The sequence below is a fragment of the Lynx canadensis genome, chromosome C1 (genome assembly GCF_007474595.2).
Source record: "Lynx canadensis isolate LIC74 chromosome C1, mLynCan4.pri.v2, whole genome shotgun sequence".
Classification (NCBI taxonomy): domain Eukaryota; kingdom Metazoa; phylum Chordata; class Mammalia; order Carnivora; family Felidae; genus Lynx; species Lynx canadensis.
This window is the reverse complement of record NC_044310.1, coordinates 97,757,085-97,782,831: the sequence shown is the minus strand read 5'-3', so window position 1 is coordinate 97,782,831 and position 25,747 is coordinate 97,757,085. Positions and strand designations below refer to the sequence as shown.

At 36.0% G+C, this 25,747-nt stretch overlaps 1 protein-coding gene across 1 annotated transcript; it reads right to left on the bottom strand.

The window, feature by feature from the left end:
- Positions 1-2,075: 2,075 nt before the first annotated feature.
- LOC115521040 (bile acid receptor-like) lies at positions 2,076-18,286 on the bottom strand. Its single transcript, XM_030325985.1, has 11 exons — positions 18,224-18,286; positions 14,303-14,414; positions 11,828-12,190; positions 9,842-9,982; positions 7,850-7,989; positions 7,640-7,744; positions 7,377-7,476; positions 6,160-6,282; positions 5,629-5,754; positions 5,358-5,471; positions 2,076-2,804 (listed from the first exon to the last, which is right to left on the bottom strand). Exons 2-11 carry the CDS (start codon positions 14,364-14,366, stop codon positions 2,557-2,559), a joined length of 1,524 nt encoding a protein of 507 aa, XP_030181845.1. The 5' UTR covers positions 14,367-14,414; positions 18,224-18,286; the 3' UTR covers positions 2,076-2,556.
- Between the last annotated feature and the right edge of the window lie 7,461 nt (positions 18,287-25,747).

Genomic DNA, 25,747 nt, shown 5'->3' with positions numbered 1-25,747 from the left:
TCCACTTGTGTCTTCCAAGAGTTCAGTCTTAGGGCAAAAAACAGATGGGCAAACAGTTGTAGCCACGTGTAATCATTTAAAGGTGGTAATTTTCAAAGACTGGTTAGGACACAGGGAAAGCGGTACTTTCAGTGGCCTGGGGAGTCAGGAGAGGCTGCCCAGATGTGATAGGCTTCTTTTAAGGCTTCCGTCAAGAATAGAGTGACTATAGACAGGTTGGGCTAGTCAATGGGGAAAGACTACTCCTGAAGGTAGGCGAAGGCCCTGTGGTTGTGAAAGAGATTAGTACAAGAGAGACTCCAACAAGTGTGGCGTAGGTGTGTGAGGACAAGGTCGGGGAATGGCAAGAAGGAGACTGCAGGCTTGACAGATAAGGCCTTGCAAAGACCTTTGGATTTTAGCCTCTGTGGATGGGGAACTTGTAGAATTCTGAGTGGAGAGGGAGGCAAGATCAAGTTCAGAAGAAAATTTGTAGTGTGAGAAATGGTTTAGGCAGGCATTGGGACTTGAGTTAGGGAGACAGTTTTAATAGGCTGGGTGAAGTATGAGGACCCGAGCCATGACAGTGGAGCTGGAGATGAGGAAGAGGCATCAAAAGTAAAAGGTATTTAGAAGTAAAATAGGAGTTGATGGGCTGTTTTAACAGTAAGCAGTGAAAGAGAGAAGTCTAAGATGACTTCCTAGCTTCAGACTTGGGCAAGGAAATGCAATAAATATTGTGATTCTAAGTACCTAGGTTTGAGCAATTAGATGAGTTCTGTTCCGTTTTGACCACATTTGACTTTGTTTTCTAATGTCTATAATTGATGTTTTTCCAAAGGACTTGAGTAATATTTTTAAATAACCAATTTTGTTTTGTGTAAATTTAATGAGACATCAGAGTTTCTGCTAGAATTTAAAAATTTTTTGAGCTTTGAAAGAGATGAGCCAGGTTGTCCTTCATTTTACACTTTAAGGAAATTGAGTCTAGATACCCTTAAAAAAAGAATATTCCCTCCAAGAGAGGATTCCAGGTTTATGCCCAAGATACCCCCCCCCGGGGGCAATAATTAATACATTTAAATAAGATCTTTTTGAAGTTGAGGATATAAATTCAACTATGTCTTTTTTTTTTAAGTTTTATAAATGTGAAAATTTTAACTATGGGCTTTTTTTTTTCATCGAAAACCAAACTGCTGCTACTCCTGCTATCAAATTAACTTAAATTCACAGTATTGAAAGACTTACACCCACTCTTTCAAAATAATAATACCACCACAGAATTTATTAATTTCATGTATTTCATATGAAATTTATTTTTACTAGCTAGCCTTCCTATCCTTACAAGGATTAAAATATTTGTGGGAAGATTTCAGTTTTTAAGAACTTCATTTTTTTTCTACAAAAGATATTGGCAAAAATGTCAAAGTATTGTCTGCCAGAATAAGCAGTAAATCGTGCCAGTATTTCCCAATATGTGTTAAAACATTTTAGGGGCGCCTGGGTGGCTCAGTCGGTTAAGCGTCCGACTTCGGCTCAGGTCATGATCTCCCGGTTCCTGAGTTCGAGCCGGGTGTCGGGCTCTGTGCCAACAGCTCAGAGCCTGGAGCCTGCTTCGGATTCTGTGTCTCCCCTTCTCTCTCTGCCCCTCCCCACCTCACGCTCTGTCTCTCAAAAAATGAATAAACGTTAAAAAAAAATTTTTAAAAACCATTTTAATGATTTGTCATTTTAACTTTTTTCAATATTTTACCATCACAATTTTTTTAAATTTAGACTTATAAAAGATTTCTTTTTAAAAAACATTAAGAGGGGCGCCTGGGTGGCGCAGTCGGTTAAGCGTCCGACTTCAGCCAGGTCACGATCTCGCGGTCCGTGAGTTCGAGCCCCGCATCGGGCTCTGGGCTGATGGCTCAGAGCCTGGAGCCTGTTTCCAATTCTGTGTCTCCCTCTCTCTCTGCCCCTCCCCCATTCATGCTTTGTCTCTCTGTGTCCCAAAAATAAATAAAAATGTTGAAAAAAAAATTAAAAAAAAAAATAATAAAAAAAATAAAAAACATTAAGAAAAGGCAAGAGTTGAACAAAGTTTTGTTCCTCTTTAATAATTCATAAAATGCCATAACAGGAATAAGTTTAAAACGTTAGTTCTTTATCCATCAATCTGGCCTAATTAATGAGGTTCACAAACTGCCTTTATTCTGATTACAATTGTTTCCACTAGATACCCTTTCTCATGTCTATAAGTAATCTACATATTTTCGTTCAGTTTTCTACTAAAGGGAAAAAGTAGAGCATCTTCAGGAAAGAACTCTATTTAGCATTTTTCCCTTTAGAAGGAACCATGCAAACAATAATCCTTGCTTCTTTTGAGTCAAATCTGGAAAAGAATCCTGGATGTCCCTCTAGTGGTGGTCCTATATCCCACAAAATTTGATGAGCACTGATAATGTCCCATTTTATGCTGATACATTGGTAACCTAGCAATCCTGTTTATGTTTTTCAAAGCAGTCATCCTATAATGATAAACAATCTAGATTTTGAAAGTTTTAAGACAAACCACAACCACATTCTAAAATTTCAGCAATGTGAATACAAATTCCATTGCTCTGAGAGTAAACTAGCCAATTTGGGGTCCTTTGCTTTCCAAGTGCTAAGTATTTCTGAGTAGTTGTGATTCAGTGTCCTCAGTTCTGTGAGCCTCCCTATCAGACGAGCAAAATGCTGTAGGTCTTCTGGATGATAAATTTTTGAATATTTGTATAAAATCTGTAAAACTGGTTCTTGTAAATTTTCCACATATTGCTTATTTTTAAGGCATGGACGATCTGAAAAACAGCATCATATACATCTTAATGAACACTGGAAAGTGGTAAAAGATAGCAAATTCATTGAAAACAATACAGTTTGTAAATAATAAAAATAGAAAATATTTACTGAACCCTTAATATATGCCAGATATTACACTAAGTAACTTATTTCATGCAATGTCTTATTTAGTCTTCAGAGTACACTATGAGGTAAATTCTATTATTACCGCTGTTTTTTGGACAAGCTTCTTAAGATGTAGAGAAGTCAAGTAGGAAGAGAAAGGTCAGTAAGTGGTTGTAAGAATATAAAAGCAAGTTTCAAGCTTACTTGAAACTTAAAAAGATTAATTTCCTCCAGGTCAACAATAAGTAAAAGGTGAAGCTTCTTTTTTTTATTTTTTTATTTTTTTAATGTTTTTATTTATTTTTGAGAGAGAGAGAGAGAGACAGAGCATGAGCAGGGGAGGGGCAGAGAGAGAGAAGGACACAGAATCTGAAGCAGGCTCCAGGCTCTGAGCTGTCAGCACAGAGCCTGACACGGGGCTCAAACTCATGGACAGTGAGATCATGACCTGAGCTGAAGTCAGACGCTTAACTGACTGAGCCACCCAGGTGCCCCAAAAGGTTAAGCTTCTTAAGTACCTAGTTATAAAAATAAGAACCAACCAAGAATTTCTTAATGCTTAGGCAACAATTATTTATCCAGGCATTTTGGTAGAGATACAGCAGTGAACATAAACAGACACAATTTCCTGCCCTCATTAAGCTTATATCCTGAGTTTGGGAGGAGTGGATGAGAAAAGAGACATATACACATTTTAAATAAAAAATATAATATGACAATGGTATGTGTTACAGAGACAAACAGAGAAAGGGATAAGAATTTAGGGGGGGAGGCACACTAGCTATTTTTAAAAGGATAATCAGAGATAGGATGACATTTAGCAGAGATCCAAGATGAAGGAGGGAGGCATGTAGCTATTCTGGGGAAATAGCTTTCCAAGGATATTTGTCAAGTACAGTACAACCTGTGGCAGGAGACTGCTTGACATTTTCAAGTAACAAAATGTATCAAAAGTAATGTGGGAAAAAAAAATGTGGCTGTGGTGGTGTAAGCAAAAGGAATAGTAGTAGGCAATAATGGAAAAAACTGGGCTTTAAGCTATGTAGAATAGGAAACCATGAAAGGGTTATGAGCAGAGAAGTGAAATGATCTGGCCTATGTTTTAAAAGAATAACTCTGGTCTCTATATAGAGACTAGACCCTAGGGAGGAAAGGGCAGAAACAGGAAAGCAAAAAAGGACACTAGTTTGAATTAGGGTGGCAGGAACAGAACAGTAAGACATGGTTGAGTTCTGGATATATTCTGAGGCTAGAGCCAACAGGAGATGTTGCCTTTTTGATACGGGTTTTTGGTTTGTGCCACTTGAAGGATGGAGATGCCATTTAGTAAAGATGGAGGAAGAATATAGGAGGATCGGGGAGAGATCAGGAGTTCATCCTGGGATAGGTTAAATTTGATATGCCTTACTGCAGGTTGAAATCTTGAGTAGGCTATTTAGTGGAGTTAGGGGAGCAGTCCAAGTTGGTATATAAATTTGGGAATTGGCTGGGTCGCCTGGGTGGCTTAGTCAGTTGAGCATCCAACTCTTGATTTTGGCTCAGGTTGTGATCCCAGGGTCATGGGATTGAGCCCCACACATCAGGCTCCATACTCAGCTCAGGCTCAGCAAGGAGACTGCGTAAGTTCTCACTCCCTCTGCCCCTCCCCCACTCACTCTCCCACGCACACACGCTCTCTCTCTCTCTCTCTCTCTCTCAGATAAAAAAATTTGAGAGTTGTTAACATGTAGATGGTGTTCAAAACCATGAGATAGGATGAAATTTCAGGGGAAGTGAGTATGGAAGAGAAAAGAACTGAGCCTTAGAACACTCTTAGCATTTATCAGTGTGAAAGATGAGGAGGAGTCAACAAAGGAGATGGAAAGAGCAGTCATTGAGGAGGAAAATCAAGAGAGTGTGATGTCCTGGAAATTAAGTGGGGAAAAATTTTTTTTCCAAGAGGGAGGGAGTGACCAACAGAAGCCAAGTGATGAAAGTGTTCCAAGAAAGAAGGAATGATCTGCTCTGTCAGATGAAGTTGATGATGGGTCAAGTACAATAAGGACTAAGAATTGACCACTGGAATCAGCAATGCCAGATTACTAAAGATCTTGACAAGTTATGGCAGAATGGAAAGAAGGGGACAAAATCTGACTGCAGTGGGTTCATGAGTAAATGAGAGAAATAAAGGCAGGAGCACAGACAACTCAAAAAGTTTTTTTTTTTTCTGTAAAGTAAAACAGAGAAATGGGAGAACAGCTGAAAGGGGATTATAGGTCAAGAAGGCGTTTTTTGAAATGCAAGAAATTATAGCATGTTTGTAAGCTAAAGAGAATTCTCTCAAGGAGAAAGAGATTTTGATGAAACAAAATTGTTACATTTGGCATCAGTGAATAATGTAATAACCACAGACATCATGATTTGATTGCCAAACTTAATCCAAATTTTTACTTTTGAATGGTTTTTACCTGAAAAAAACACAGTTGTTGCTGCAAGCAGAGCATATTCAGTATTAGTAATATTAAGCTCACTCATTCTTCTGTAGAAGTAAAACAATGTGTTAATAAATTCTTCAGCAATACCTAAAAAGATTAATATCAAATGTATTTTCGTCAGAACATAGTGCAGAATCAAACATATTGTCATTATCATTTTTTCTTAAAGCAGAATAATAAAATAAAACATTGTATCTGACCAATTTTTTCCACCCATTATATTTTGTATGATATGTAATATTACCAGTCAGTGTAGTAGGAGGACAGTCTTCATTGCAAAAGGTTTCCATAGAATAAATAACACTTCTATTAACACTCTGATTGTGACAATTCAGTGAGTGATCTGAATGATATGATATTCTCATAGTACCTAGTAACAGGGGAAAACATAAAGTCTGATATTTGAAAAAAACTTTATACAGATAGTAAATCCATTCTCTCTAATCTGTTAGGAAACATTCCCAACAAATGGTAGATTTATAATTTTTATTACTGAAACAGGAAGTGAGATTAATAGTTTAGATTTTATATAAATTTTGTGTAGAAAACCTTCCAAAAAGATTTTTCTTATGATGCCATATAATAAAAATGGTTTACTTTAAAAGAAAAGCAAAAGCTAGACCAATGAATTAGAAAAGCTATTACGAAATTCTTATTACTACACTAACTAGTAAAACAAAAATATAATAAGAAAAATAACTCAATGTTGTATACTTTGTTGCTGTATTTAATAGTAACTGTTAACAGTAAGGTTATGTTGGCCGGACTTTTTTACTTTCAGAAGCTGACGAAAGACATTCTTTCAGGCTGTAAAGTTGGGCCCCGTGAAGAAACATCACTTCAGTTTTTGATCCTTTACGTAATGCTGTCTGGTCCTCAGTTGTCAAATTTTCAAATCCTTTAACAAAAGATCACATAATTGTTTGAAATCAATAATGAAAAGATAATTTTCAGGTATAAGATTTAGTATTTTTAACTATCCATTTAGTTATAATATAAATCCTAAATGTTTCCTTAGAATAATCACAATTTGTAACTTCAAATCTAAATAAAATTCTTGATTCCACGTGATAATATTTTGGAGCACTTTCATCAGAACTAGATAATAATACTTTCATATGGCAAGAGCAAATCAAACATAGTTTAGCCTCAAAGAATTTATTTTTACAGTGAGTTATCTGTATATGTAGATAGGTAAGTTTTGGCCAACTGTACCTTGATTTTCTCATACTGTACCGGCAATTTTGTTTGTTTCATGTTTTAGCTAAAGTTAAAAGATACAGTCATATTATTTCTCTTGCTCCTAAGTCCTTGGAGTCATTTGAATATTTTAAAATATTTATACTTTCAACTACCTGATTGTTTAAAGCAGACAAAATGAACCATTCCCACCAGCTTTGCTGGAAAAATAGAGGTTTTTGTTTTCCTAAATGGTCCCCTTCCTTTAAAATAGGAAACTTAAAAAAAAAAAAAGTGTTGGGGCGCCTGGGAGGCTCAGTCGGTTATGCGTCCGACTTCAGCTCAGGTCATGATCTCACAGTCCATGAGTTCAGGCCCCACGTCGGGCTCTGTGCTGCCAGTTCAGAGCCTGGACCCTGCTTCAGATTCTGTGTCTCCCCCTCTCTCTGCCCCTCCCCTGCTCATGCTCTGTCTCTCTCTGTCTCAAAAAAATAAAGCATTAGGGGCGCCTGGGTGGCGCAGTCGGTTAAGCGTCCGACTTCAGCCAGGTCACGATCTCGCGGTCCGTGAGTTCGAGCCCCGCGTCAGGCTCTGGGCTGATGGCTCAGAGCCTGGAGCCTGTTTCCGACTCTGTGTCTCCCTCTCTCTCTGCCCCTCCCCCGTTCACGCTCTGTCTCTCTCTGTCCCAAAAATAAATAAACGTTGAAAAAAAAAATTTTTTTTAAATAAATAAATAAAAAATAAAGCATTAAAAAAAATTTTTTTTAATTAAAAAAAAAGTGTTAATTTTTTTTCCAAAGGTGAAGTGATTACCTGGGAGTCCCTTGGTAAAATCCACTAACCCCTGTAGGTGTAGGACCATGGTCTCCGAGAGTTGCAAAAAGCTCAGCTCAGGATTTGCATACTTCTGGAGCTAGCCAGCAAAAAGAAATAAGGTTAATAGATTTTTTTCTTTTAAGTAAATTAAAATGTTTAACTTTTAAATTACAAGTTTAAATTTTTAACTTTCACATTGACACTCTTATTTTCTAACATAATTAGTTATAAATTATTTCCTGCCAATAATGAACACATACAAACATCTTTGTTTCCTCTAAAGGACTTGTGTATTTTTGATGAGCAGCCATAATGTCCTTAATGAGCTGATGTTCCTCGTGAGTTAGTTCCATGCTCTCCTTAATCTGTAAGAAAACATGGGGGAGGGAGGAAAACTATAATGAATTCTTATTAAACAAGACATCATGTCATCATTAAAGAAACAAGAAATTTTATAAGAAGAGTCTTGCCACTTTTCCAGATCTAGTGGTGGATGATACAAGCTTGTTGTCTACTTCCTCTTCCACTTTGATGCTAGAGGAAAAACTATTCTTCTGCTTAAAATTCTTTCGAAGTCTCTTTGATTTGCATTGGATTTCTGTGAGCAAACCTGTGATATTACAAAATTCATATAAAATGTTTTAGGTATGGCAAATAACATTCTAGGATTTGATGAAAATTGTCTTATACTGGATACAGAATCTTTCTTTTATGGCAAGCAGCAATTAAATTTACTACATTACTTTCTCCTTTTCCTTCCATCACTACCTTCTACTTAAAAATACATAGTTAGCCTACGGGCATCTGGGTGGCTCAGTCGGTTGAGCTTCCAACTTCGGCTCAGGTCATGATCTCATGGCCCATGAATTCAAGCCACACATCAATCAGGCTTTGTGCTGACAGCTCAGAGCCTGGAGCCTGCTTCGGATTCTGCATCTCCCTCTCTCTCTGCCCCTCCCCCACTCGCACTGTGTCTCAAAAAATAAACATCAAAAAAAATACATAGCCTAGACATAAATTAAAAATTAATTTTGCATCTCCAAACTATAAGCTTAGACCTTTTTATGTCAGAGAAATATACACATTAATTAGATCTTGGAAGTAATATAAAATATCAATTGGTATAGCAGTTGAACTAACTACCTTATCCATGAGCTTTTTTCTTTGATTTTTATATAAGGTCAAGAGAATATTTTGTGATTTTTCAAATGAGCTAAGTCAATTTTTTCCTAACAAGACAAGAAAATGGTATTTTGTTATGGCAGCCCGAGCAGTCTCAAGACAGGGATAAAGTAAAGGATTCAGGCTGGACAGGATAACCTTAAGATCTTCTCCAACCCTAGAATCTTAAATAGGAATCCTTTCGCTCAAAAACTTTGAAGAGTTTGGACTTTATAATAATAAGCTGTATAAAATAAACAGGATACTGCATTGGTATTTATTGAACAAGAATGTAACTTAATAAAAATTGAAGAATATTATAGCAGTGGAAGGTAGATTGAACTAAAAAACAGAAAATGAAGAAATAGCCATAAAATTAGTATAATAGTATAAGTGCAAGATGATAAGAGTTTGTGCAAGATTAGACATGAGAAGAAAACCTTGATAGTACCTTACTAAGAAAAATGAAATTTTGAAATCACCATGAGATTTTGAGCCCTGGGAAATAGGAGAAATTGAGGAAATAATGCCAAAATCTTAGTGCTACTCTGAGGATTAAATGACATCATGTAAGTTATCAGCTAAAAACTCAGTGAACATACAAGGAACCCAAACAGCTTAGGTACTCTTCTGCCTGTTGAGTTGGGTTTTGACACCTATGGGTTGTTAGTAGGCTCTACTTCCCTATCATGGTATCGTGTAGGCTTGTAAAGATACCAGACCAAAGAAGGGGAACTACCAATTTAAAATTCTGCTCTTTTGGGGCACCTGGGTGGCTCAGTCGGTTGGGCGTCCGACTTCAGCTCAGGTCACGATCTCGCGGTCCGTGAGTTCGAGCCCCACGTCGGGCTCTGGGCTGATGGCTCAGAGCCTGGAGCCTGCTTCCGATTCTGTGTCTCCCTCTCTCTCTGCCCCTCCCCCGTTCATGCTCTGTCTCTCTCTGTCCCAAAAATAAATAAACATTAAAAAAAAAATTTTTTTTAAATAAAATTCTGCTCTTTATAGATACATTATATAACTTTAGGTTAAGTAATATGGCAGTACAAGGATTTCCAGTTAAGAACATATGATTACTGGCAAAATTACAGCAATATAGTATAGAACGGGCTTTATGGAAATAATTACCTAGATTGGTTACTGGTCGTCCTAATTTATCAGTTGCTAGAGAAATAGCTTAAATCTAGATAACTATGTTACAATTCAAAATGACAATCTGAGGAATGCATTAAGTTGTCAGGAATATAAGAAAAACTAAAATCCCCCTCAAAAAAAGAGCCCCCCAAATCCACAATAATACTTACATTCTGCCAACATTCCTACTGCCTTACACTTTTTTAGTCTGCACTCTTGACATTTCCTACGCATGTACATGTCCATTTCACAGTGGCCACCATTCTTGCAATGATATACTGCATTTTTGGTGATGCTACGTCGAAAAAAACCTAATGACAAGAAAAACTACTTTTAAAACTTACGATTAGGTATTTTTAGTTGTTTTTTATTAATATATACCTTCCTAGTAAAATGATCAAAATAAAATTATTTCAATAAAATGTGTTTTTCTATCAATAAGAAGGTTTGGTTTGATATACATTTATATTCCCTCATGATTGATAATATTCTATTCCAAGGGTATTCCTTTCAATAATCGCATCCAAAAATTAAACTAAATAGCTCCAACACATTAAGATTTTATTTTATCTATTTTACTATGGTTATGCTATATCATCTAAAGCATTTTTATAACTATGTTCTGCAGACTATCAAGATTCCATGAAGCATCTCTCTAGCTGCCTTTGAAAGAATATGTGCTCAGGTGAAACCTCTTTTCTGCTCTCCTCACATTTCCACCTCAACCCATAAAGGAAGAGATATTCTTCGAAACTTAGTCCCCTGTCCTTCCTTTTTTAGCACCCCCACAGGTGAGAAAATATTTTTAAGTTATTTGGCCTGAGACATTGAGTCGGCTGTGTTATGTGTGTGGGTGTTTTGGTGGAGGTATCTATATTTTCTCTTTCATTTCCTAAATCCATGCATAGCAGTCCCCCTTCCCATTTCCTCTTTTATTTCCCATTTCTCTGTAGTCACCCCTGCTACCTTCTTAATCCATTCCAAGCAGTAAAGTTGATAAGCCATGTCAATGCCTCTCTCAGAGGCCTGCCATACCTTTTTTCTGTAGCCACACTTGAGAGTGAGAGTTTCATGACTTAGATTCAACAAAGGGAGCAGAAAGGTCAGCTGAAGTCTTCAAGAACTATGCCTCATCCTCTACCTAGTTTTAACAGCAAGGCCCTGCATTTTAAGAGTAAGCAAATACATGCCCAGCTATTCTATTCACAAAGCTGGTACTTCATTTCCCACAGTCTTTATTTGGCTGTTCTTTGTGAGGGGTATGCTGTGAGATTCTGACAGTAAGTCTTCACCGTGAACTTCTAATAGATATGTTTACCTAGCTGCATTGGCCTAAGCATTTCCAGGTCTGTCTCAACATTGCATTTGTAAATAAAAATAGTGCAGAAGTGTTTTAATACCTCGAAATTTCATCAAGGGCTATTTCACTTTTTGAAAATTTCATTGTCAATAATGATCTTTGCTTGCAAACTTCCCATTTGTTTTCAAAAAAGCATTCCAAAAGAATTAAAATAGACTCATAGAAGTCATTTAATTTCGAATTCCTTTCTAATGCATGAATTATACCAGCTGTATGAGAAGATGTATTAGTTACCATTCAGATAGTTTTAAAAGTCATTTTCCATTCCAGTATCAGATTCATCTAGGAACACAGAAACCTCCTGCTATTATATAAATATTGAATATTTAAATGTAAAAGTTTTCATCAAAAATGAAAACTAAATCAAAACTTTATTACATTCCACTTTCATGTCTTTTATGCCACAGATGGATCACCTTTAAATACATCAATGGGTCCCCCTGGTTTTCTTTTTCACACTTTAAAAAGTAAGGCGGGGCGCCTGGGTGGCGCAGTCGGTTGGGCGTCCGACTTCAGCCAGGTCACGATCTCGCGGTCCGTGAGTTCGAGCCCCGCGTCAGGCTCTGGGCTGATGGCTCAGAGCCTGGAGCCTGTTTCCGATTCTGCGTCTCCCTCTCTCTCTGCCCCTCCCCCGTTCATGCTCTGTCTCTCTCTGTCCCAAAAATAAATAAACGTTGAAAAAAAAAATTAAAAAAAAAAAAAATAAATAAAAAGTAAGGCTATTCTTACAGGCCTAAAATTTCATGTCTCGTCAGTGAACACTAGGACTTCAGTTTCGTTTTAACTTTATCCTTACCTTTGCAACCTTCACAAGTAAGTGCATTATAATGATATCCTGATGCTTTATCACCACAAACTACACAGAGGTCTTCCTGTCTCTTAATTCGCATAGAAGAATGAGTTAGTCTGGACCTTTTTATTCCAGAGTATCCATCTTCAACATCATGGTCAACCACATAAGTGGGTTTATTTATTTCACAGGAAACAAGTCCACATTCTCCACCACTGAACTGTGGATCCAAGCTGCAAGTGTTGAAATGACTTTGTAAAGATTGGGACTGTAGAGCTGTTGGCAACTGGACGGTAGAATACTGGCAAAAAGGCGATTCTTGAAAATCAGTGTCGTACAGCTGATAACTGATTTGCTCTGGCAGAATATCTAGGTGTTTTTAGCATAAACAAAGAACAAATGGTAAAAAGTCAAAATTTCATAATTGTTTTCAAAGGTCAAAGAGTTTTATGCTCAACAAACAGTTCAACATGTCCACTACATCCCAGGGACTTGCTGTCCAGCATGAGGAGCAGGCAGTAAACTGTATTGCAATGCATCGTAAGCGCTGCCGTCCCAGTGGTATGCAGAGGTTGCCCAGCAGCTGGGAGAAAGGGCAGTTGTTGCTAATGGCCTGCATACCAACTCCAGCCTCCGTCTTAAATACAAATGCGTATTTCCCAAAGTTTGGAATGAAAGAAGGTTTTCCCCACCGTATGCATTTCCCTTATTGTGGATATAACCGTTTGCAGTGCAGTCAGGCCAACAAAGAGATGAATTCATAAATTAGCACCTCCCCAAAATACCAACCTGAAATACAATTTTACCAGTTACCTGGTTATTTCAAGCAAAGAAAAATTTTTTTTCTGGGGCTCCTAGCTGGCTCAGTCAGTTAAGTGTCCAACTTCAGCTGAGGTCATGATTTCACAGTTCATGAGTTCAGTTCATGAGTTCAAGTCCCGTGTTGGGCTTTGTGCTGACAGCGTGGAGCCTGCTTGGGATTCTCTCTCTCTCCCTCTCTCTCTGCCCCTCCCTGACTCGTGCTTTCTCTCTCTCTCTCAAAATAAATAAATAAATTAAAAAAATATTATTTACTTGAACTCCCCATTTAATATACCTTAACACTCTCCTTTGCAATTCATAGGCCTGATTTAAATTACTAGTTTCTTTTGTGTTTTGTTGACTAACAGTTCTAACTAGCAATTATGTGGTGATAAGTTCACCTACCTCAAAGGGTTACTGTAAGGATAAATAAAAGATGGTATGCAAAAGCAAATATAAAACATAAAACATAAAATACAAAATAATGCTTAATGAATATCAGTATTATAGTTATCAGAAGCTCCCAAACACCAACTTACTTTTCACTTTCAGCAAAATTGTTAAATCTAAATCCAGAAAATTGGCTCCAAATGGATCCAGGAGTACTGAGTGCCCTATGTCTGTAACTAGCAATATTTGTACTTTTCCTGATGCTGAATCACCAGGTGATTAACCTCAAAATTCTACCAAGATCAGTAAACATTATAATTTTCATTAACTAACTCACATAAGTCACTTGCAATCTTAGAGCATTCAATCTAATGCTAAGTGTTGAGTAAATACTAATGACCACCTGATATGAAAAGAAAGGTTATCAGTAAAAACAATGTAACTTTTTTTAAAAGAAGAAGGCCCTTCTTGACTGAGTGTCAAAAGACTGTAGAATACTGGCTGATGTTCCATTGTCATGGCAATCCGAGTTGAAATCTCAACCCTAACCTTACCCCTAACAAGAAAACTGCCCCTAAAATAAATTTATATTATAGCCTTACTCTTTTTGGAGAAAATTCCTGTCATATCCTGCATTCTGTGTCTAATTCTTTCCCTTTGATAAAAATCTTATATCAAGATTAAAATTTCAAGTATATTGAATAGCACTCTGAGCTACATTTACTAAATTGCATATGAACTAGCTACAACTAACTCCTAAAACAACTTCTAATGTGCATGTTAATTCACATTTTAAAAATTAAATACAATTTTGTACTATCTTGATTTTCCCTCCTTTTTTTTTAAAAAAGTTTATTTATTTTGAGAGAGAGAGAGTACTCCCGCAGGCACACGGACGAGGGTCAGAGCAAGGGAGAGAGAATCCCAAGCAGGCTCCTAGCTATCAGCGCAAAGCCCAACTCAGGGCTCCATCCCATGAACTGTGAGATCATAACCTGAGCCAAAATCAAGAGTCTGATGCTCAACCGACTGAGTTACCCAAGCACGCTGGCTTTTCCCTTTTACAATTGATTCTGGCTTACAATATTTTAATATTACTGATTTTTTAAATTATATTCTCGTAGAGGGAATAATTTTTTATTAAGTTTTTTATTTTAATTCCTCTTGTTGAGAATAATTTAAAGTCTTTGGTTTACTTGTTTATTTCTTTTTTAAAAAACCCTATTAACCAATATTACACACACACACAAAAATGTTTTATTGACTATTATACTGTATTTGTCTACATACCATAGTACTGCACTGGTTCAGCAAGACAGTACCCATCAGATGTAGTAACACAAGTATTTGCCATTCTCTGGTCCAATTCTCACTTGCTCATCAGTGAATGCTGAAATAGAGCCTGAAGGAAATAAAACTTTTGTAGACTATCTGAAAGCATGATTATCAACTCAGCATGACTTTATAAAAGTACAGTACTATTTTTCAAAAAGAGGAGTTAGCAGAATTTATACTAAAATTAGACATCTACATTTATACTTTAATTGGAAAAATAGTGAGTTTTCAATTTCTAAACGCCAAATTATTAATTCTGCCAATTTCTTTATACATATATATTTTTTAATTTTTAATGTTCATTTTTGAAAGAGAGAGAGAGAGAGAGAGATCATGAGCAGGGGAGGGGCAGAGAGATAGTGAGACACAGAATCCAAAGCAGGCTCCAGGCTCTGAGCTGTCAGCGCAGAGCCCGAAGTGGGGCTCGAACCCATGAAACGTGAGATCATGAACCAAGCCAAAGTTGGACATTTAACTGACTGAGCCACCCAGGCATCCCTAATTTTGCCAATTTCTTATTGTTCAGCTCTTTACAAATAACTCATTAAACCTTGGTAATAATGTGGCTTTTTTTTTTTTTAATGTGGCTTTTGAAAGTGTACCAAGCTTTGGTGTCAGGCTTCATACACTGCCTTCACCACTTACTTATGGGTCATTTATTAAACCTCCCTAAACCTTAGTTTCCTCATTTGTAGAAGAAAAATAATAAAACCCTCCTGGCAAAATTATTGGGAGAGTTTAATTAATGTATGTAAAATCCAGCACACTTCTTGTCTTAATAACTGATTCTCATAATCTCTATTCTAATAGGTTCAAGATTTCACTGTTCTAAATTTAGAGGAACTAGGAAGAAAAATGAGACTTCTTCATGAAGGAAATTAAAGAGTAAGAAAAAATGCCTTTCATAGCACTTGTGTTTATCTTCTAAGTCCTCTATAAATATTTTTCATAGTCCTATGATATGCTAAACATTAAAACATTAATTTTGGTTCTGCTTAACTAAAATTTTATTTTTTTATTTATTAAAGAAAGTTTATGGATTACTGGAGAAAGTGTTTTATTTTTAATAGTAAAGCCTAAAAATCATAAGCTGTTATAAGAAAAATTATTCAAAATCTAAGGCTATCCTTTAAGGGGAAAAAAAAGTCTTTATTTTTGTTATTTCCTAGAAAGGAACTCCAAAAATTTAAATACCCTTAAACAGGAAATCACAGTTTAAGAGATTGAAAATTATTGGAAGAAAATAAAGTTCACCCTAGAGTCCATCGTATCTTACAGCTTTATCTTCTCTACTGGAAGATAAAGACAGTTTTCACCTTCAAAAAGAACCAAAAAAGGAGAAATTGGGGTTTTAAATCATGCCAGAAAATTTATGTGACCAACTTCTGAGACAGTCTCTGAGCTTATATTGAAAAATCTTTCACTTGGATTTATTACCCATGTGACGAGTTCATGGCTAAGGTTTCTATGTCCACGAAGACAGTTCAAATAGTAATATTCTGAAATGTGTCCCCTTTATCATCTAATAGAATGTATGCTCCTTTAAAAGCGTTTGAATCTCCAGTCTTCTGACAGCATAGCAGTCAGTAGAATGAGCATTGGATGGAAGAGATGAAGCAAAAGCAGTGCCCCCAAATAAGTGCAACTTTGATATGAAGTTTTCCTTCCTTGAAAAGTCAGGACTAAAATCAGTATGATCAGTCAGCATACACTTCTGTGTTTCCTATATTGCAACAGGTCAATTGGCCCTCCATAGAAAAAACAATTCTGAATGCGATCCATTTAATTTGTGTGGTCCCTTTTAGCAATGATCCTGTTCAGTTCTTTCCAAACTTCTCTTTGGAGTCTCAATTCAATTTCATAAAATTATAAATGAATGTGAAAACTTGAAGTTGTTATTCACCCTCCTTTTAAAATTGCTGCATTTGCCATGAGGCTTCATATCTGAAGAAGTCTGAAAATTTAAAAGTATTTGGTACTACTTAGATACAGACTTTGCTGAGGGAGAGTTTGAGAAATAATATAGAACAAACCAGAGGTAGCACATTAAATCAAAACTGGTAGTATCCTGACAAAGACACACATAAGTATCCTGTAGTAATGCCATTATCAGGGTTCAAATCACAAACGATGATGTTCTAAAATCCAGTCCTTCCAATGCTGGTAAATAAACACCCAAAAATATTATCTAAAGTAAACCTGTTTTTATCAGTTTATGGACTTGTTATATTCCAGGGCATACATGAAACATACATAAATAAGCCTTTGATTAAAAATATGCTTCTTAAAATATGAAATATTCATCTCTCTAAATGCTCACAGTAATGTTGTATTATTTTCTACATAAAATTTTTCACTAATTTTCTTCAGCCTTTTAGATGTTTAATAGAAGTATTTTAATATGTATACATAGTAAATAAAAGCTTTCAGAAATGCAGTGTTCGTACAATTAGTTTAAGATCACTTAAGTAAATTATTAATAACATAGAGAAAGGTATGTAATCAAAGACTTCCTATCCTGTTAAAAGTTACAATAGGCCTGGCGTGATTCTGTTTTGTTATCTTTCCTAGTAAATATTTACTTAAAAACAAAAATAACTTAGTTAAGAGAGAAGCTTTTATCAAGAGGATCAATTTGGCATGGGCAAAGTCTGTATTTTCTTTCTAGAACAAATATAACTTTATTAAAAGATTGTACTTTCCACAGATTATAATAGCTATTTACCTGAAAAGATGCTTAATTGCAGAAATGAATTTGCATCTCCTCTGCCTTAACCCTAAATCATGTGTAGGAAATCTTCACGTAGCTAGAACTTTTAACAGGAAAAACATATTGACTCCGGAGAACTACAGTGACACGTGAAAGGCACGGTTTTTACATTTTCACTCTTGCAATAGGTCACTTGAATCATGAATAATGCATTGCATAAAACTGATATCACTGAAAAGTAGATAGCTTCATAAGAAAAACATTTTACTCTTCAGAGTAGCCTCTACTAGAAAAAAAGGAATGATAGTGCTGTATGATACACAATTATAAAAAGGTTTTTCAGAGCAGAACTTCTTTGATCCAAAATTCTCTGAGTTTATTGGAACCAAAGAAAATGAAAAGAATATATTTGAATAACAGCACAAATTAAGGCTTCTGGATTCCTTTACAAGGATCTGTCCTTTAACCTTCGAATACTTGGAGGATTTTACACTGTGAAGTCTTCACATATAGTTTTATCATGCAGCTTTTTTGAGATGTAATTTACATAATATAAAATTCGCCCTTTTAAAATGTACAATTTGTGGTTTTTAGAATACTCAGAGTGTGCAACTATCACCACCATCTAATTGCAGAGCATTTTTATTACTGCAAAGTGAAATCCTATACCCATAAACAGTCTCTCCTCATTCTCTTCTCCCCCCCGCCAATCCTTAGCAACCACCAATCCACTTTCTGTGTCTATGTATTTGCCTATTCTAGACATTTCATATAAAAGGAATCCTACAATTCCATATATAGTTTTAAATGAAAAAACATATTTAGTTAATATCATGTCAAGTAATTTTTACAGCTTAAGAAAGAGAAAACAGACTAAATGTTTAGAAAATTCATGGCTATGAATTTAATGTATACTTCAGAGATGTGGAAATACAGTTTGTGTCTACTTCCATAATCTGGAAGAATGTTTATAAATATCATCACAGCATTTTGAACAGAGGTGTAATTCCCTGAATATACCCCTATCACAATATATTTCAAGTTGCCTTCAATTTACATATAACCTATTGCTTTAAAAAATAAAATGTGTTTTAAGAATAAGTTCTTGATTAAAAACACATTTCATTTTTAAATATGAGAGTAAATACCACTGTGAATCAACTTACATTATTACATCGAATGTCACCTGAAGTCCAACCACGGTTCAAAATTGCCTTGTCATTCTTCAGGGGAAAACCAAACCACTGTATAAGCTACTTAAGTTTCTTGTTTTCAAGGAGCAAATGCTTTTTATAGTTTGACTATCATAGCAACAACATTGGCTTATTTGCTTTGCAAAAATTAAATTAATGATGATGGAAACTAAAGGGTTCCAAAAATACCCTTAACACCTTCCAGTTTAATAATAGTTTAAATTGCCAACAAAATTAATATTCATATTTAATTTAGACAGCATAAAATTATAAAATTTTGTGTTTTGAAAGAAGACAAAATACTCACAGTTAAATGATATTACTAGAGATTGTCCTTTTCCTCGCAGAACGAGTATAGATAGATTTAACAAGGACTTCAACTTTCCAGCTGGAGCAAATTGGACCTTCTCCCTATTTATCAAGGAGTGGAGAGGGGGGCACTCTGCATACACTTAGGCTCCAGACACTCTGCAGAGCAACGCTTCAGCTCTATCTCAGAGACAAACTTCCCAGACAATCCTCTCTTAGGTCAAAACAAGGGCAGTTATTATTTGACATAAATCAAATAATAACCAGATCATCAGGGATAGAGTTCTTTGGGACCTTCAGGTCACACTCTCCCAGAGTTCCTTATTGTTTACTTAATAAATATTTTGTTTTCTTGATTAAATTTGACATTCTCCCACTTTGGTTACAAAACACTGGGTCTCTAGAAACTACTAAGCAATATGTACAGGAAAGGAAAAACCGTCATTAATTCAAACGTCATTAATACAGGTGTTATAACAATTCAACTTGAAGTTTATCTCTGCGTTACCTACAAAATAATTGTTAATCCAATTAGAAATGTTGATAATAATTCAGATCGGTACAGTGTTATATGTATACAAGTCATCTAGTCCAACCCTCTCGATGTTTTGGCTTAAAAAACTGCAACACCAATAAATACTACTCCTGGTTCAAGTTCTCATAGCTAAGCCAGTTAGTAGCGAGGTGAAACTCAATCAAAATTCATGTAGTTGAACAAGATACATAAATAACTTCACTATGATTTTTTTTAATGTCACTTACGTAAACAAAGTCTGTTGGCTACCAGGCTCATAGTATCATCCCTGTAAGGCATCTCTACAGAGGCATGTTCCACCATTAACCTCCAATTCTTCTGGTAACACCTCCTCTAACTCACCTATTTTACGTGACTCTAGGCTCTGGTCTCTGTCCTGCCCATTTCTGCTTGCACATTAACGTAGCACAGTATACATTTCCACCTTTCTTGGCATCTTAGTCCACATCCCGTTTCTGACTTCACAACTACTATATCTGCTGAATTCTTCAAGGGACCTTATCTACTACTGGGAAGAATTCATGATAAAATCTGCAAGTCATGTCACATAGAGTTTTGTTTATTTCTTAAAAGAATAGGCCCTGTGTCTATGAATTTTAATCCGTGAACCAAAGAATAATAGTTCCAGCATGATAAATTCATTTATTTGATTATAAAATATTCCAAAAACAGGCTCCAAATTATGTCTCAAAAGAACTGACACTCTACTGGAAACCTTACAATGAAATAAGGCAAAACAAATATACACTACTTGATGTGTTTTAAAAGCAATGTTTAACTTCTAAATATTTATCAGGAACATTTGCTTCTCAAAAAAAAAACATTTTTAAAAGAACTTCAGCCCTTTCAGTATTAGTATACAAGTATCAGGGATAGTTTATAAATTATTTTATCATTTTTTTTATCTTTTTAATTGAGGTGTAATTGACATAAGACCTTGTATAAGTTTCAGGTTTACAACATAATTCAATATTTGTATGTATTGTCAAATGATCAACATAATAAGTCTAGTTAAGGCCTTTTACCATACATAGTTACATTTTTTTTTCTTGTGATGAGAGCTTTTAAGATCTACTCGTTTAGCAAATAGCAAATATGCAGTACAGTATTTTAAGTATAGTTACCATCCTGTTCATTATTTTATTTTATAGCTGGACGTTTGTGCCTTTTGATCCCCTTCACCCATTTTGCCCACCCTCCACTCCCCACCCCCCTGGCAATCACCAATTTGTCCTATGAGACTGGTTGTTGTATTTTGCTTTTTTTAGGATTCCGCATATAATTGAGATCATGCGATATTTGTCCTTGTCTGACTCATTTCATTCATTTTACTTAGCATGATGCCCTCAAGGTCCATCCCTGTTGTTGTAAATGTAAATGGTATACATCATGTTTTCTTTATTCATTCATCTATCCATGCACACTGAGGTTGTTTCCATATGTTGCTTCTTGTAAATAATGCTGCAATGAACATGGGATTGCATATTTATTTTCAAGTTAGTGTTTTCATTTTTTTTCAGATAAATATCCAGAAGTGTAATTTCTTGATCATATAATAGTTCTATTTATAATTTTGGGGGGATTCTCCATACTGTTTTCCATGATGGCTGCACCAATTTGCAGTCCCACCAACAGTGTACAACAGTTCCCTTTTCTCCACATCCTCATCAATGCTTGTTATTTCTTGTCTTTTTGATAACAGACATTCTAACAGGTGTGATATGATATCTCATCATGGTTTTGATATGCATGTACCTGATGATTAATGATGTTGAGCACCTTTTCAGGTACCTGTTGGCCACCTCTATATCATCTTTGAAAAAATGTCTATACAGGTCCTCTGCCCACTCTATAATCAGATTGTTTACTATTGAATTATATGAGTTCTCTATATATTTTGGAAATTAACCCCTTACCAGATATATGATTTCCAAAAGTTTTCTCCCATTCAGTAGGTTGCCTTTTCATTTTGTTGATTTTGAGTATTTCCTTTGGTGCACAGAGGCTTTTTAGTTTAACGTAGTCCCACTTATTTATTTTTGCTTTTGTTGCCTTTGCTATTGGTGTTAGATCCAAAATATCATCACCAAGACCAATGCAATGAGCTTATAGTCCATGTTTACTTCTAGGAGCTTTATAAATTAATTTTATTATTCAGATAATTACCAGTTTTAGCCTCTACCCATAACTATAATGATTAGTTTCTGTATTCAGTGATGTGTCTCAAATGCTCAATGATTCAAACATTTCATTAATTCATATCACCATGACCACTTACACCCTCATTCCACCCTTACTATATCTGAAATATTACAATTCATTGCCACCAGCTTCCTTGTTTAGCATTGCAAAGAGTAATTCATTCAGACCTTTTCTGCTACAAATTTTTATATGTACTTCCCTGGTTTATGATAACACCCTAGACTTACTATGTTGTTCACATAGTACTCATTCCAAGTACTTGAAAATATGTGCAAATATATGTTAATACTTTAAAATAGAGAATGCAGAACATATTTTTAAATTTTATACAACAGGCTACTGTCACCTAAGCACTCTACAATTACATAGTTCACTGATATTCCTTAATAAGCATAAATGGGGGAATCTCCTGAAGTTTATTCTTTTCATACAGTCACTCAATAGGCAGCTAGCCCAGATAGATAGATACATGCCATTTAAAATAAATATTAACATTGTTATCTTATCAATACATGCCATTTAAAATAAATATTAACATTGTTACCATATCAGTAACAAACAATCTAAAGAGTTATAAATCTAACCAACTAGTTTGCTGTAGGGTTGGGAGCATCATTACGGAAGGCTCTTAAGGAGATGACATCCAAGCCAAGACCTAAAAGATGAGAAAAAGCCACAGAAGGGTTGGGGGATGAATGTTTTCGTGTGAACAACACAGTGTTGTCTATTGGCTTGTGTAATATGGAAAGAAGTCCAGTGTGATGAATGGGGAAAGAAGACACAGTTAGCATAAAATGATACTGGGGAAAAGACATAAACCTGATTTTTTCCCCTTTGTTTTTCTTTCTTTTTTTTTTTTTTAAGTTTTTATTTAAATTCCAGTTAGGTAACATAAGAGCCTTAGAGAGACATCTGAATTTTATTCCAGGTATAATAAGAAATCATTGAAGGACACTACCCAAAAAAGGCACGTAATCTGAAGTATATTTTTTGTTTTGTTTTGTTTTTTTCCTGACAGAGTGAGGATGAGCACACATGTGCGTGTGGGGGAAGGGTACAGGCAGGAAGAGAGAGGGAAAGAGAGAGAGACAGAGACAGAGACAGAGACAGAGAGACAGAGAATCCCAAGCAGGCTCCACGCTCAGCATGGAGCCTGATCCTGGGCTCAATCTCATGACCCTGGATCATGACCTGAGCCGAAGTCAAGAGTCAGATGCTCCACTGATTGAGCCACCCAGGCGCCCCTTTTTAAAAGTAATCTGTACACCCAACATGGGGCTTGAACTCACAACCTTGAGATAAAGAGTCACATGCTCTACCTACTGAGTCAGTCAGGTGCCCCTGCTTGTCTTAATGGAGCTTTCATTGACATCATTGTCAGTTCACTTGCAGAGGTAAGGAATAATACAGAGAGATCTGCCTATGCTTAATCCAGTTTTCCCCAATGGTAAAACTTGCAGAACTATACTACAATAGCAGAACCAGGATATTGACATTGATACTGATTTCCCCAATTTTGCTTGTACTTATTTTTGCATGTGTATTAAATTCTATGTAATTTTATCACCTATAGGTTCATGTATCCATCACCACAGTCACAGTCAAAATACCAAATAGTTCCAACATCACCAGAAGCCCTCGTGTTGCCCTGGTTTGTATATACCCACCTCCCTCCTCCCATTCCCCATTCCCGAGTGCTGGAGATCACTAATTTTTCTCCATTTCTAAAATTTTGTAATTTCAAAATGTCATATAATGGATCATACATTATATAACCTTTTATGGTGGGCTTTTTTTTTTCTCAGCATAATTCCCTGGAGATTGATCCAAGTTGTTGTACGTATCAATAGTCTACTCACTGGTGAGTAATATTCTATGGTTATAGGTATACCACAGTTTAAACATTCACCTATTGAAGGACACATGGGTTGATTCTATTTTCTGGCTATGGCAAATAAAGCTGCTATGAATATTCATGTACAGATATGTACAAGTACATGCTCATTTCTCTTGGGTAAATGCCCAAGAGTGTGATTACTGGGTTTTATGGTAATTGTATATTTTGTTTTATAAGAAACTGCCAAACGTTTCCAGAATGGCTATACCATTTTACAATTCTACCAGCAACATGCAAATGTATCTCTGTATCTTTGCTAGGAGGCAATATTGTCACAGTTTTTTATTTTAGCCTTTCTGACAGATGTGTAGTGATATCTCGTGGTTTTAATTTGCATTTCTCTGTTGGCTAATCATATTGAACATCCTTTTTCTTTTGAGAAAGAGAGAGAGAGAGAGAGACAGCAAACTTGGGAGAGGGATAAAGGGAGAGAGAGAGAGAGAGAGAGAGAGAGAGAGAGAATCTTAAGTAGGTTCCATGACCCTGGGGTCATGACCTGAGCCAAAGCAACTGACTGAGCCACCCAGGCACCCCTGAACATCTTTTAATGTACTTACTTGCCATTTGTATATCCTCTTTAAAGAAATGTCTGTTCATGTCTTTTTCCTGTTTTCTAATTGGACTGAGGTTTTGTTTTGTTTTGTTTTACTGTTTTGAGGGTTCTTTATATATTCTAGATACTTACTAATCTTTTGTTGCATATGTGATTTGCAAACTTTTTTTTCCCAATTTGTGGTGTGTCTTTGCATCCTCCTGAGGGGATCTTTTGCAGAACAAGCTTTTAATTGTGATAAAGTATAATTTATCGGTTTATCCTTTTATGGATTGTACTTTAAGTGCTAAGTCTAAGAACTCTTCACCTAGCCCAAGATCCCAAAGATGTTCTCCTGTGGTTTTTTTTTGCAAGTTTTATATTTTAATTTTTTTTAATGTTTATTTTTGAGAGAGAGACAGAGTGTGAGCAGGGGAGGGACAGAGAGAGAGGGAGACACAGAATCCGAAGCAGGCTCCAGGCTCTGAGCTGTCAGCACAGAGCCTGTCGTGGGGGTCGAACCCACAGGCCATGAGATCATGACCTTAGCCCAAGTTGGATGCTGAACTGACTGAGCCACCCAGGCGCTCCTTAAAGTTTTATATTTTAAGTTTCACATTTAAGTCTACGATTTTAGTTACTATTTTTAAAAGGTATGAGGTTTAGGTTAAGGTTCATTTTTTTGCTAAGAGATGTTCAATTGATCCAGCACCATTTGTTGAAAAAGCAATCTTTCCATTGGTGAATTGCTGTTGCACCTTGTGAAAATTCAGTTAGACATATTTGGATATATTTCTAGGTTCTCTATTCTGTTCCATTGATTTGTGTATCTGTCTCTCCACCAGTACAACACCACGCTATTTTGATTGTTATAGCCATCAAGTAAGCCTGTAATATTGAGTGAAGAGATTCCCCCCCCCCACTTTTCCTTCTTTAGTAAGATTGCTTTAGTTATTCTGGGACCTGTGCTTTTTCGCACAAATCAAATTTCAAAATAAGCTGGTCTGTTTCTAAACAAAAGAAAACAAAACAAAACAAAAACTTACTGGGATTCTTCATAAAAATTGTATTAAATCTATTGATCAGTTTGAGAAGAACTGACATCTTACTACATTGAGCCTTTCCAAACATGAACGTAATACATCTCTTCATTTATTTAGGTCTTCTTTGATTTCTTTCATCATAATTTTCAGCATCTATATCCTATACATGTTTTGTTAAGTATACACCTAAGTATGTCATTTTTTTCGAAGTGATTGTAAATAGTACTGTTTTTAATTTCAGTTACTTCATGTTCATTGTTGGTATATAGAAATATGGTTTCATTTCTCGTGTTGATCTTGTATCCTGCAACCTTGCTGAACTCACTTGCTAGTTCTGGAGTGATTTTGTTATTCCTCTGGATTTTCTTTTCTCTTTTTTTTTTTTTCTTTTTTAAAGATTTTATTTTTGGGGCGCCTGGGTGGCTCAGTGGGTTAAGCGTCCGACTTCAGCTCAGGTCACGATCTCGCGGTCCATGAGTTCGAGCCCCGCGTCGGGCTCTGGGTTGATGGCTCAGAGCCTGGAGCCTGCTTCCGATTCTGTGTCTCCCTCTCTCTCTGACCCTCCCCCATTCATGCTCTGTCTTTCTCTGTCTCAAAAATAAATAAACGTTAAAAAAATAAAAATAAAAAGATTTTATTTTTAAGTAATCTCTACACCTGGGGCACCTGGGTGGCTCAGTTGGTTTAGCATCCAACTTTGGCTCAGGTCATAATTTTGAGGTTCATGAGTTTAAGCCCCACAGTTGGCTCTGCACTGACAGTGCAAAGTCTGCTTAGGGTTCTCTCTCTCTCCCTCTCTCTCTCTGTACAACCCTCTCCTTGCTTTCTCTCTCAAAATAAATAAACTTTAAAAACGAAGAATAAATAAATAAATAAATAAATAAATAAATAAATAAATAAAAGTAATCTCTACACCCAACATGGGGCTTGAACTTACAACCCCAAGATCAAATCAAGAGTTGCATGCTCTACTGACTAA

Coding starts and splice junctions, on each gene's coding strand:
- LOC115521040 (XM_030325985.1), bottom strand. CDS start 14,366: ATGGCAAATACTTGTGTTACTACATCTGATGGGTACTGTCTTGCTGAA. Junction 12,191..14,302: donor TGAACCAGTGCAGTACTATG/GTATGTAGACAA, acceptor AAAAACACCTAG/ATATTCTGCCAGAGCAAATC. Junction 9,983..11,827: donor TACTTGTGAAGGTTGCAAAG/GTAAGGATAAAG, acceptor TCTTGTCATTAG/GTTTTTTTCGACGTAGCATC.